This window comes from Oryx dammah, unplaced genomic scaffold, assembly GCF_014754425.2.
Source record: "Oryx dammah isolate SB20612 unplaced genomic scaffold, SCBI_Odam_1.1 HiC_scaffold_29, whole genome shotgun sequence".
Lineage (NCBI taxonomy): Eukaryota > Metazoa > Chordata > Mammalia > Artiodactyla > Bovidae > Oryx > Oryx dammah.
Genome location: NW_024070213.1, coordinates 27,097,996 through 27,112,058, shown reverse-complemented (window position 1 = coordinate 27,112,058; position 14,063 = coordinate 27,097,996). Strand labels below are relative to the sequence as shown.

Below are 14,063 nucleotides of genomic sequence, written 5' to 3'. Positions count from 1 at the left end.
TTTCTCATATAATCTGGAATGTTCTTTTTCCCATTGAGTCTCTCTTCCTCATGTGATTTTAGAATTAGGAAATTTTTCTCTTGAATTGTTTAAAAGATGGCACATATATGTCAGTTGAAAACAACCATGGATAAGCTTTAATTAAGTCAGAAGAAAAGTGAAAAGTCAAGTGAAAGTCGCTCAGTCGTGTCCAACAGTTTGTGACCCCATGGACTATAGGGTCCATGGAATTCTCCATGCCAGAATACTGGAGTGGGTAGCTGTTCCCTTCTCCATGGGATCTTCCTCACCCAGGAACCAAACCAGGGTGTCCTAACTCTAGTAATTGAGCTGGTTAATATATTTTTGGGGAGTCACTTATTACATAAAATTCGTTCACTTGCCAAGCCACATTTACTGGACTTTTACTGTGTCTGGTGCTGCTTTAGCTGTTAGGGATAAAATCTGAAAATTAAATAAGTAAGTAAATAGATAACGATCTTGGTAGGAGTTGATTATTACAAATTAGATGACATTTTACACAATGCATAGATAGTTACTGTACAAAAACTTGATTGCTTAAATAAATTTGCAATTGGCTTTTGGGAGAAAATGGAGCTTACATATACATTAGGTGACATCTTTCTTCTTTGTTATAACTGAAATCTGTCTCCCTCCAATACCAATAGAGGGTATTCCTTTTATCCATAGTCTACAAATGATTAATAATTCTCCTTTCCCCAGTTTCCCTCTTTGAGCAGCTCAACAATATAGATTGGATATTTATCTAGATTTTTAAAGGCACCTTTAATCTGTTGAATTGAAGTCAGTTACCTAGTATGCTTAGCATATTTACCACATCTCTGAATCAAATCAACCAGCTACATTAAAAAAAAATTATATCTTTCACTTAGAAGCAGCAGGGGAGAGGGGAAGTGGAAGGAAACCTGGTCTTTATTAGACAAATAATCCTTCCAGAATAAAGATTAAACTTACATTTCATTCCAGTTGACCAAGAAAAAAAACAACTTTTTGACAGGAATATTTCTGCAGTTTCTCACTTGGCACAGCTTCTTTCCAGCATGTGTAAGCCAACAGGAGAAAGAAAACGCTTTATAGCTAAAAAGAAACAACATTGATTCAATAAGGTGAACACTGTGAAGGAAGCAGTTTTCTATGTGGGTCAGTTATTTTATAGTTAAAAGTCAAATGATAAAGTGATGTTTGTTTGTACAGAGTGTACTTTAAAAATTACTAAGAATTTCTGTTTGGTGGCTTCAGCAGAATTGCAGAATAATGGGAAGTCCTAGACCCTCTTTACCCTGCTAGATTCAACAATACATGGATCAGTTTCCTTTGCGAGAAATCCAGAAACAAGTTAAAAGGCTCTTGTACCCAAGCACAAAACCAGTCACAATGAAATCAGTAGGAAAATTCATGGCACTCATTTTGCAGAGCCCTTTCTCCCAGCAGAGTGTCACGTGACCAGGAGAGAATTCCTAACTCCCATCTTCTCCCTGGGGTGGGAAATAGAAGACTGGACCATATGTCTGACATTCAGACATTTTAGGGGTTTATCCAAGGGACTGGTTTCTCTCTTGCCTGAATCTGAGTGCTGAACACAAAACAAAGGCAGCGAGTGGTCTAAACTAGCACAAACTAACTCACCACTTTCCCGAGCTCAGTGCAAAATGAATAGGAGAAACCCCCCAACTCCCCGCTTCTCCCTTGGGAAAGATCTGGATTGTGATTCCAATAGGATATGATATCCTCTAGATGCCCAGTGGCCATGGGATTTAGGAACACAAAAAAGAGCAGGGAGGCTTGCTGCTGCTCCAGAGGATTTGTGGGACTGTAGGCAGAGGCTGATGCAATCTGATGATCTCTGAATTGGCAGGAAGAGAGGGGGAGTAGGGAGAGTGCAGTGTGCATCCAACAGTTTGGCTTTCTTTGGAAGCTGTGTGAGGGTCTGGTTTATGTCTCATCACCAGAGCATCTATGGGACCAGGCATACTCTGAATGCTGGCTCCCAACTGAGAACAAAAAAGAGTTGGGCAGCTTAAGAAGAACCAGCAGGAAGGACCACAGGCTGACACTAGATGAAACAAGAAATTCAAGTTCTTGACAAAAGAAGTAAAACCTCTCTAAGTGTGAATTGACACACACAAATCCAGGGAGGATGCACCTACAAGAAAGGTTTGAAAATCACCAAATCTCTAGCTGATTGGTAACATTCGGTCAACCACAAATTGGCATTTGCCATGGATGCTTGCCATCTACCTCTGCAAGGATTAAATCACATGCTACTGCAGTTGCTGACCTCCAACACCCCCTGAAGGAGTTCAGGGTAGACAGCAGAAATGAGGCACTCTGTGTTTCTGGAAACTGGCAAGGACAGGTCTTATTGATAGTAAGATATTTTCAGAAACTGAGTTTATGAGCCTCATGCTTGATTTTCCTCATATCTTGAAAAGCACCAAAATCCTTCACATCTTGAAAAGCACTAAAATGATCATTTATCATGACTAGCAGAAGCTTCACAAAACCAACAGAAGCTTTCTACAAAAAACATGTGCTTGATTGCATGTACTCCCCCTTCACCAAAGTCACAGATATGCTGTCTGTTCCCCCTGCCTCTTTGGAGCTGTGTTTCAGAGCTATCTGAGGTGCTCTCTTGCAGACTAGAGTCCTCATATTGCGCCAAATAAAACTTGAACTCACAACTCTCATGTTATGCATCTTTTTTAAAAGCAACAATTCTTTCCTTGTATGAAACCAGTCCATAAGGACTGGGAGAGGTAGCTGTTTTTTTTTTTTTTTTTTTTTAATGCTCAAATCTCAGTACAAAGTAAAACAAGATATACAATGAAAGAGGAAAACATGGGCCCAATCAAAGGAACAAGATAAATCTCCAGAAGTGAACTGAAAGTTGCTCAGTCGTGTCCAACTCTTTGTGACCCCAGGGACTGTATTGTCCATGTATAGTCCATGGGATTCTCTAGGCCAAAATATTGGAATGGGTAGCCTTTCCCTTCTCCAGGGGATCTTCCCAACCCAGGGATCAAACCCAGGTTTCCTGCATTGCAGGCAGATTCTTTACCAACTGAGCCACAAGGGAAGCCCTGAGAGTCAAAATGCATTTCTAAATCATTTCTGAGAATGAAAGGATGAAAAATGAGGTTAGGCTAGATAAACTTATTATCTGCAAAGTCAATAATTTTGTATGAATCTAACTGACATTACAAAGATCCTCTAGTCGTTTCTCTACCAGGCCTCTCAGTGAAAGAACAAAATTAGAAACCAAAGAGAAAATGCAAACAACCCTCAAGTGTTGTTCACTGGAAAGCCAAGTTTCTTTGAAGCATATCAACATAAAATGGTACCAGGGCTAGAAAGCAAAGACCTTTATAACAGATGAATTAAAGCAACAAGTGCAGACACAGAACACTCTTTTATTTCCCTCAGAAAAGAGTAAGTTCTTACATCACCATATTGACCAACTTCATGAAATGTTATGAGTACATCAAAATTGTGGAGGGTTGGTTTATGCTAAAAGAAAAATCTCCAGAAAACAATCATAAAGAAATGGAAGTATATGAACTACCCAACAAAGAATAAAAAATATATATATATACACACACATGCTCAATAAGCTCAGAAAAATAATGCATAAACAAAATAAGAATATTAAAAAAACATAAAAATATTAAGAAGAAATTTTGGAGCTGAAGAATACAAAAACTGAGTTGAAAAAAATCAATAGGTGGATTCAAGAACGTACTGGATCAGGCAGAAGAAAAAATCAGTGAGCTCAAATGTAGGTATTTGAAATTATTCAGAGAAACAAGAAAAATGAAGAGTGGAAAAAGTCTAAGGGACTTTCGGGACACAATCAATAGGACAAACAAACACATTATTTGAGTCCCAGAAGATGACTGAGAGAAAAAGGCAGAAAGCTGATCTGAAGAAATAATGGCTGAAAACTTACTACTGTGGGAAAGGAAATGGACATCCAATTTCAAGAAGCCTAATGGTCTAAACTAGGATGAGCCGAAGGAAGACCATACTAAAACACATTAAAATTAAACTATTGGAAGTCAAACACAAAGAGAGAATTTTGAAAGCAGCAAGAGAAAAGTGATCTGCCACATAAAAAGGATCTCATCAGTTTTTCAGCAGATTTCTCAGCAGAAACCTTGAAGGCCAGAGGGAATGAGATGATATATTCAATGTTATGAAAGAAAAAAAAATTGTATCTGGCAAAGCTGTCCTTCAAAAATGAAGGAGAAATAAATACTTCCTCAGGTAAAAAGCTGAGGGAGTTCATCAGCACTAGACCTCACTCAACATGAAATGCTAAAGAAAATCCTTCAAGTGGAAATGAAAGGATGCTAGATAGCAACAGCAGAGCATATAAAGTATGAAAGCAGCTGGTAAAGGTAAACACACAGACAAATACAAAATACTGTAAGACTGTAATGGTGATACATGAATAACTTTTAACTCTGCTATAGAGTTTAAAAGGACAAAGTATAGAAAACTTTAAGGATAACACTATAGAAAATTGAAGAAGATGCAATTTGTGGTATTAGTAACACAAAGTATGATGAGGGAAGAAGAGTAGAGAATTTGTATATGACTAAAGAATGCTCAAACTACCGCACAACTGCACTCATCTCACATGCTAGTAAAGTAACGCTCAAAATTCTCCAAGCCAGGCTTCAGCAATACATCAACCGTGAACTTCCTGATGTTCAAGCTGGTTTTCGAAAAGGCAGAGGAACCAGAGATCAAATTGTCAATATCCGCTGGATCATGGAAAAAGCAAGAGAGTTCCAGAAAAATATTTACTTCTGCTTTATTGACTATGCCAAAGTCTTTGACTGTATGGATCACAATAAACTGTGGAAAATTCTGAAAGAGATGGGAATACCAGATCATCTGACCTGCCTCTTGAGAAATCTGTATGCAGGTCAGGAAGCAACAGTTAGAACTGGACATGGAACAACAGACTGGTTCCAAATAGGAAAAGGAGTACATCAAGGCTGTATATTGTCACCCTGCTTATTTAACTTCTATGCAGAGTACATCATGAGAAACACTGGGCTGGAGGAAGCACAAGCTGGAATCAAGATTGCTGGGAGAAATATCAATAACCTCAGATATGCAGATGACACCACCCTTATGGCAGAAAGTGAAAAGGAATTAAAAAGCCTCATGATGAAAGTGAAAGAGGAGAGTGAAAAAGTTGGCTTAAAGCTCAACATTCAGAAAATGAAGATCATGGCATCCAGTCCCATCACTTCATGGGAAATAGATGGGGAAACAGTGTCAGACTTTATTTTTTTGGGCTCCAAAATCACTGCAGATGGTGATTGCAGCCATGAAATTAAAAGACGCTTACTCCTTGGAAGAAAAGTTATGACCAACCTAGATAGCATATTCAAAAGCAGAGACATTACTTTGCTGACTAAGGTCCGTCTAGTCAAGGCTATGGTTTTTCCTGTGCTCATGTATGGATGTGAGAGTTGGACTGGGAAGAAAGCTGAGCACCGAAGAATTGATGCTTTTGAACTGTGGTTTTGGAGAAGATTCTTGAGAGCCCCTTGGACTGCAAGGAGATCCAACCAGTCCATTCTGAAGGAGATCAGCCCTGGGATCTTTGGAAGGAATGATGCTAAAGCTGAGACTCCAGTACTTTGGCCACCTCATGTGAAAAGTTGACTCATTGGAAAAGACTCTGATGCTGGGAGGGATTGGAGGCAGGAGGAGAAGGGGACGACAGAGGATGAGATGGCTGGATGGCATCACCGACTCGATGAATATGAGTCTGAGTGAACTCTGGTAGTTGGTGATAAACAGGGAGGCCTGGCGTGCTGCGATTCATGGGGTCGCAAAGAGTTGGACACAACTGAGTGACTGAACTGAACTGAAAGTGAAGTATTGAAAAGCGGAGACATTACTTTGCCAACAAATGTCTGTCTAGTCAAGGCTATGGTTTTTCCTGTGGTCATGTATGGATGTGAGAGTTGGACTGTGAAGAAAGCTGAGTGCCGAAGAATTGATGCTTTTGAACTGTGGTGTTGGAGAAAACTCTTTGAGAGTCCCTTGGACTGCAAGGAGATCCAACCAGTCCATCCTGAAGGAGATCAGTCCTGGGTGTTCACTGGAAGGACTGATGTTGAACCTGTAACTCCAACACTCTGGCCACCTGATGTGAAGAACTGAGTCATTTTAAAAGACCCTGATGCTGGGAAAGATTGAGGGCAGGAGGAGAAGGGGATGACAGAGGATGAGATGGCTGGATGGCATCACTGACTCGATGGACATGAGTTTGAGTGAACTCTGGGAGTTGGTGATGGACAGGGAGGCCTGGCATGCTGTGATTCATGGGGTCGCAAAGAGTCGGACATGACTGAGCAACTGAACTGAACTGAAAGTGAAGTTATAACAAAATTTTTAAAAGTGAAGTTATTATCAGCATAAAACAATGTTTTAAATATAATATGTATTAAGTAAGGCCCATTGTCACCACAAAGAAAGCAACCACAATATAGATGATACACAAAAGAAAATAAGAAAGAAATTGAAGTGTATCATTATAAAAACTCATCAGGACACTAAGGAAAGTGGCAAGACAGGAAAACAGGGACAAAAATGCTACAAGACAGTAAACGATGCAAAGAAATGGCAAAAGTAAGTCCTTCTCTATCATTGATTATATTAGATATAAATTAGATTCTACAATGAGAATAAACAGCATAACTGAATGGATTAGTAAACAAGATCCAACCATATGCTGTCTAGATTTAAGGACACACCTGAAAGTGAAAGGACAGAAAAAGATATTCCATATATGATAATCAAAAGAGCAGGAGTGGCCATACTTATGCAAGACAAAAGACTTTAAGTTAAAGCTGTCACAACAGACAAAAACATTATATGATGTTAAAGAGGTCAATTTACCAAGAGGATACAATAGCTGTAAATATACATGCACCCCAAATTGAAGCAAATATATTAAGCAAACATTGAAGGAATGAAAAGGAGAACTAGAAAATAACACAATAATAACAGTAGATCTCAATACTGGTTACAATTAATAGAACAATCAGACAGAAGCTCAATAAGGAAACAGAGGGTTTTAATCCAAATGAACCTAATAGACATTTATAGAACATTCCACCTAACCTCAGGGCAATATGCATTTTTCTTAAGCTTGGATCTTTCTCTAGCACACATCACAAAATTGGTCATGGAACAAGTCTTAACAAATTTAAAAAAAATTGAAATCATACAAAGTATATTTTCTGACCACAATGGAATACAAGTAGAAATCAGTGGCAGAAAAAAAAAAAAAAAACTGGAAAAATTCTCAATTAATGTTAATACTTCTTAGTTTCTGTTTCTTTTTTTTTATTTTACTGAAATATAGTTATTGTACAATATTACATTAGTTCTAAGTGTACTACATAATGATCTGATGTTTGCATACATTATAAGATGATGACAATGATAAGTAACCATCTGTCCTCATACAAAGGTATTACAATATCATTGATCCATGTTTCTTATGCTGTATATTATTAATACATCCATGTGACTTATTAGTTATATAACTGGAGATTTATGCCACTTAATCCTCCTCACCTATTTCACCCCCAACCCACCCCTTTCCTTCTGGCAACCACTTCTTGTTCTCTGAGAGTCTGTTATCATTTTGTTTTTCAGATTCTACATAGGTGAGATCATGCAGTAGAAATGAGTACTTTTGAACAACCAATGTGTCAAACAGAAATCAAAAGGGAAATTAGAAAATAGCATAAAATGTGAAAACACACCATAACAAAACTTATGAAATATAGTAAAATCAGTTCTAAAAAAAGAAGTTTAAAGCAATAAATGCTTACATTAAAAGAAGAAAGATCAAATAAAAAATACAATGAGGTACCACCTCACACTGGTCAGAACGGCCATTATCAGACAGTCTACAAACATTAAGTGCTGGAGAAGGTGTAGAGGAAAGGGAACTCTCCTACACTGTTGGTGAGAACGTAAACTGGTATTGCCACTATGGAGAACAGTACGTAGATTCCCTAAAAAGCTAAATATAGAGCTACCATATGATCCAGCAGTCCCATTCCTGGCCATACATCTGGAGAAAACCATGCACCCCAATGTTCACTGCAACACTATTTACAGTAGCCAGGACATGGAAGCAACCTAAATGTCCATCAGCGGAGGAATGGATAAAGAAGATGGGATACATATATACAATGGAATACTACTCAGTCATAAAAAGAATTAAATAATGCCATTTGCAGCAGCATGAATGAACTTAGAAATTTTCATACTGAGTAAGGTTAGACAGAGAAAGACAAAAATTGTGTGATATCACTTATAAGGGGGAATCTAAAAAAGAAATGTATAAATGATCTTATTTGGGCTTTCCAGGTGGCACTAGTGGTAAAGAACTCACCTGCCTATTCAGGAGACGTTAAGAGATATGGGTTCCATCCCTGGATTGGGAAGATCCCCGGGAGAAGGGCAAGGCAACCCACTCCAGTATTCTTGCCTGGAAAATCCCACGGACAGAGAAGCCTGGTAGGCTACAGCCCAAAGGGTTGCAAAGGGTCAGACACAACTGAAGCGACTTAACACACACACATGACCTTATTTACAAAATAGAAATAGAGTCACAGATGCAGAAAACAAACTTATGGTTACCAGCCAGGAAAGTGGGGGAGGGGAGGTATAAATTGGGAGATTGGGATTGATATATACACACTACTATATATTTATAAAGTAGATAACTAATAAGGACCTACTGTATAGCACAGGGAAGTCTTTTCAATACTCTGTAATGACCTACATGGGAAAAGAATCTATAAGAGTGGATACATGTATATGTATAACTGATTCACTTTACAGCAGAAACTAACACAACATTGTAAACCAACTATGCTGCAATAAAAATTTTAAAAACAGATTTAAAAAATTAAAAATGAAAGAAGTTCACAAGTAAACAGTCTGAATCTATACTCAAGGAACCAGAAAACAAAGATCAAACTAAGATAAAAACTAAAAGAAGAAAATAATAAAGATCAGGAGCAAAATAAGTAAAACAAAATAGAGAAACAATAGAAAAATAAACAAGACTAAATTTCCCACATACATAAACAGAAGCTCTGGGTATATAGCTTTCTCAGTATTTATCTGGCTACATAGTTTTTCCAGGTGAATTAGAATCAATAAGGATATACTAAAAGTTTAAAAATTATGAAAACATTTGAGTAGCAGTTTGTGACATGATACATCCTCCTCCTAAAACACTTCATAAAGTTAAGAAAGAGAAAAAGTGTAAAAGAATCCTCCCATGGATTTTAAAGAATGTTTATGTGAGATATATAGATGGTAATTTTTCTTTTTTACATACAAAGGTAAAATTTTTGTTATAATTGACTCATAAATTTTGCAGTTTCCATTTGCAAAAATACAGACCAAGATAAAAGTATTTCTCTTTTTACTAAAACTGTTTCTTTTAGCCTTTTTTTGAGATGCTAAGTGCAATGGGTACAATAAATCCATTAGAAAATTACTATTCTCTTATCATCTTTAATTTGATATAATCAGTATTCTCTTACAGACTTAATCCATAAGAAATTTAAAATAATTATTATAATATTACTCTAATTATGTTATTCAAGAAAATAATACATAGCAGAATTAACCTCAAACCTGGCAATGTTCCATGCATAATTGTGGTTAATTTCTATTGTAACTCAAGTAACTCTTGCCTAAGTTTCACTTTATCAAGGTACTAATCTCACAAAATATTTACCACTCACAACTTGATAGGAATCAAAGTGATTTCTTTCTATTCTTAAATACTCTCCATCTCCTTGTATGTGTGTGTGCATTCTCACCCTGTGTTAATTGGCATCAGTCATTTAAACTCAAACATAAAAAATGAAACATTTAGGGCAATCGCTATGTGAAGATGGGCACTTTCTGTTTCTGTTATGATATATTGATAACATGCAGTTATTTTTAATAGGAGAATGAGAGAAGACTTGAGGGAAAAGGAATGTGCACTGGACTGGAAATAAAAGTGTAAATGATTTTAAAAACTTGGATACATCCATGCCGATTAAGTTTCAAGATGAAATACTTGCTTCTGCAAATGAGAACAAGGCAAATTATACTCAATTAGAAACGACACAAAACTAACCCTTTTGTGGAGAAGGCATCACTACTCACCTGTGCACCCAGGTTTCTGGAATATTGTGAGCTGCATACACTGTGAAGCTAAGGTGGGAATGGAGCCCAAGATTTACACAGGAGACACTATACAGAGGTGCATGTAGAGGCTGGAAATCTGCACAGAAGCTGCTGCAATGGATATCAATTAGCTGACAGATGGATGTGGATAGTTCAGTTGTCACTTTCTCTATCAAACCTGGGGGGAGGGCGGGGAGAGGGATAGAAACCAGGTCATCTGTGAAGGGTCATATTTATCACCAACCATTCTTTACAGCTTTGAAAATTTTTATAACAAAATTTAAAGAAAACTGAATTAAAATGACCCTCTACCAACTGAAGCCAATTAGCCATCTGTGCCTCTGTATGCAGCCTGGGGTAGCTGCTATAGTGTAATTAATCAGCTTTCATTTCTTCAATTGCATAAATTTGGGAAGTACAGCCTTTAATTACAAATCATAATTCTGGGTTATCAATTTGGCATTCTGATCAACTATAATTCACAAAATTTTTGGTCTAGATTATTATTGTTTAGAATTAATGTTCAGACAGGGACATGTTTTCTGTGTGGTTTATACCTACTTTAAACAAACTCCATCTAAGGAATTAATTATAATAAGTTTGATTATGCTATGTTTGCCATTAACTGAACACTAATCATACACATTATGCTGCCGTAAAAAGGGTACTAGTACATGGCTGCGATCTGAGGTAAGTTTAGAATAAAAGATTTATGACATTTACTATATTTCTTCAAAATCAAAGCCTTACTCGAGTTTTACCATTAGTTATTTATAGGGAGTCTATTGATTATCGAAAAAGTGACTTGTCATGAAGAAAAAATTAAGAAAAAAATGAATAAAAATGACTAACTACAGGGTTCAATAGTTTTGAAATGTCTGCAAGATGCCATGCCCACTTAGTTTAGAGCACATGAAAAACACTCCCTGATCATTAAATTTAAGGTAAATTTTTCTGAGAATGGTTTTCTCCCTCTTGTTAAACTCTCTGTTGGACAAATTCCAACCTGAGTGGGAGAAGCAGAAGAGGCTGATGAAATGGACTGGGCAGAACTGGTGGCCTTTGATACGAATCTAGTGCCATTAGGTTGGAGAAACCTGGGGATGATGAATGTCATCTCCGGGTAGGATTCGCTGTCAGACCCTTAACAGGGTAGGTGAATAACACTCACTGCTGACATTTTGTATGCAGTAGTCAATGCATCGAAAATCATAAGATGCTCATGACTTGCAATTATTTTTAATATTCCACTATGCTGTTTCAGAAGTTAGGTGAATAACCTCATGTAAAAAATTGTATTTTAAAAATTATTCCTTTTTTCCCTAGAAGAAACTCTTTAATGGACAATACTTAAGTGACAAAGAATCTTAAGAGATGAAGGTATAATACGAAGTATTAACAGTGGAGCCCTCCTACTCTTCTGGGTCACTCATGCCTGACTTCGCTGACAAGTCTCGGAGGTCAGAGGTCGCAAGGCTCTGGGCTGCGGAGGAGAGCCTGCGGAGGAGAGCTGGCCCTCCAGGTAGTACTCGGGAGGGAGACACCGTGTCCAGAGGCCTGAAGCCCGTGCTGCTGAGCATCCGTAGCAATCCTCGGCTTCTGGGCGGTACCACGGGGAAAGTGAGGGGGCCCTGGCGGAGGGATGGACGGAGCCAGCCTGTGTGGGGAAAGGCAGAAGATTCTCTCTCTGTCCTCCTGATCCTAGGCCTCCGCACATGGTTGCTGCTCCAGAAGTCAAGCCTCCATTTGACTTCCGTCTCGGGTTCCTGCACAGCCTCCATTTCCCGGAGGAAAAGGAGCTGATTGGCCTCGACTGGCAGCCTTCCCCCAGCAGGGCTGAGCTAAGTTTGAGGCTGAACATGCCTGGCAGGTGTTTGCAGATGATGACTGAGGTTTCTGTAGCACGAGGAAGGGACCGATGGGCATTTCCTTCCATTTCAACCCCAAGCTTGCTAGTTGGACACCAGTTAGTTCTGGTTCACGACTCCGGGGTCAGAGTGCGGGCCTTTTCAAGCGAGGCGTCCACGAGAAACTGGGAGTGTCAGTTGCGGAGTAGAGCTGCGTGGCTTTGGCTTTGTAGTGGTCCTGGGGAATGCCTGTTCTCGCTCTCCAGATTGCAGGTTCTTAGCCCACTGGTTGAGCAGGGCTGGTGGTGCTCACCTGTCCCAGAATGGGTCCCAGATGCCAGGTCCAGGGCGGGCTCCTTCCGCACCCTCCCTTCCCCCGCCTCCCTACCCCTCGGGCGGCTGGGTCATGTGCAGCCGTGAGTCCCCAAGACCACAGCCCAGAAGAGCGAGGTCGCCAAGCCCTTGGCAGCTGAGGAGACGTTGGCAGAACAAGTAAGTGCATCCTTAGATCTTATGTTCTCAAGATCTGCTGTGATTTTTAAAAAATTCTCATAACATTTTATTTTACTTACTGTACCATATTTAAAGGTTTTTATATTTTGAGGTATAGAAAAAGAAATGTCCATTAAGATTATGAAAGGGACCAAATGTGGGGGCAGGGTTCCCGGGTGGTCCAGTAGTTAGGAATCCAGACATTTACACTGCAGTAGGTGCGATTCAAGCTAAGATCCTACCAGCCATGCAGTTCGACCAATAATAATAATAATAATAATGATAAAAAGATGAATGGAACAAGTGGGACAAGTCACAAATTTGGCATAAGTGTATTCAGTGTGGAGTCACATCACACAGTATTGTTTTTTTGAGACACGTGTACTTTCTCATAAGTAGTTTCCAAAACGGAAATTGCTTTTTGGTTCTTGTGTGCTGTGCTTAATTGCTCAGCCGTATAGGACTTCTTTCAACCCCATGGATTGTAGCCCACCAGATACCTCTGTCCATGGGGATTCTTCAGTCAAGAATACTGGAGTGCGTTGCCGTGCCCTCCCCCAGGGTATCTTTCTCAACCCAGGAATCCAACTGGGGTCTCCTGCATTGCAGGCAGATTCTTTTGGTTCTTAGTTGGTTTGAAAAGAAATTAGCAGAATGCGCTAGACGCTTCCTCCAATAGTATGTGTGCAGTGTTTCATTGCCCAGGAAAGAGGCCAGCTTCTGCATGGAGCTTCTTCCCACATCCTGTCCCTCAGTAGCTCTGCCCGTAATTAAACATTTTGTTGTTGTTGTCCAACACATGCTATTATTCACTTAGTTATTCATAAATTTGTACAAAATTTATGAGATGGCCAAATTCTACTTACTTGCTGTGTTTCTAAAATTGTGTCCTTTGTTGAAACAGCCTGAGGTGACAAGCAGAGTGAAAGAGCTCTAATTAAAATTCTCTGAGAAATCAGCAGTAGCAATTAATGAAACAGAAGAGGAAAGGAGCATAAAAATAGTCTTTAAAGAGGCCTCATCAAACTCTGGAGGCCAACCAACAGGGTTTCTCCTGAACAACAGGAGGCAGAGAATTATAAATTTATAAAAACATCTTGTTTCTCTGGTCCCCAAATTGTATTCTGAAGTAGGAAGTACAGACTTCTTGTTAATAATTCCCAATCTTGTGCAAATGAATGCACATTAAAATAAATCATAAAGTTGAGTTAGAGATCTCATTAATTCAAGCCCCAGCACATATTTTAGAGAATCTTAATTATTGGGCTAATTACTCGAACTCCACTTTTCACTTTTTTGCAGAAATACCGTTCTAGATTAGAATTTGCTTCTTTAAGGTAGTATAGAGATGTGTGCTTCTTCCAGAACTCTGGGTGAAGAATGCATTTTAGTTATCATCAGGAATGTATTAAGGACTTAAAGTACTGGGCTTGGTGAAATATGGGAAAATGTTTATTGCACCTG

The 14,063-nt window shown here is 38.8% G+C and overlaps 1 protein-coding gene across 3 annotated transcripts in view; it reads right to left on the bottom strand.

The window, feature by feature from the left end:
• Positions 1 to 14,063, bottom strand: part of PIK3C2G (phosphatidylinositol-4-phosphate 3-kinase catalytic subunit type 2 gamma) — a 466,126-nt gene that overhangs the window by 337,935 nt on the left and 114,128 nt on the right. For all 3 annotated transcript variants that reach the window (XM_040235274.1, XM_040235275.1, XM_040235276.1), the window contains 2 exons: positions 10,240 to 10,438; positions 976 to 1,098 (listed from right to left, as the gene is read on the bottom strand). In XM_040235274.1, coding sequence (XP_040091208.1) covers positions 976 to 1,098; positions 10,240 to 10,438 — 322 coding nt within the window. The remainder of the gene's footprint in view (positions 1 to 975; positions 1,099 to 10,239; positions 10,439 to 14,063) is intronic.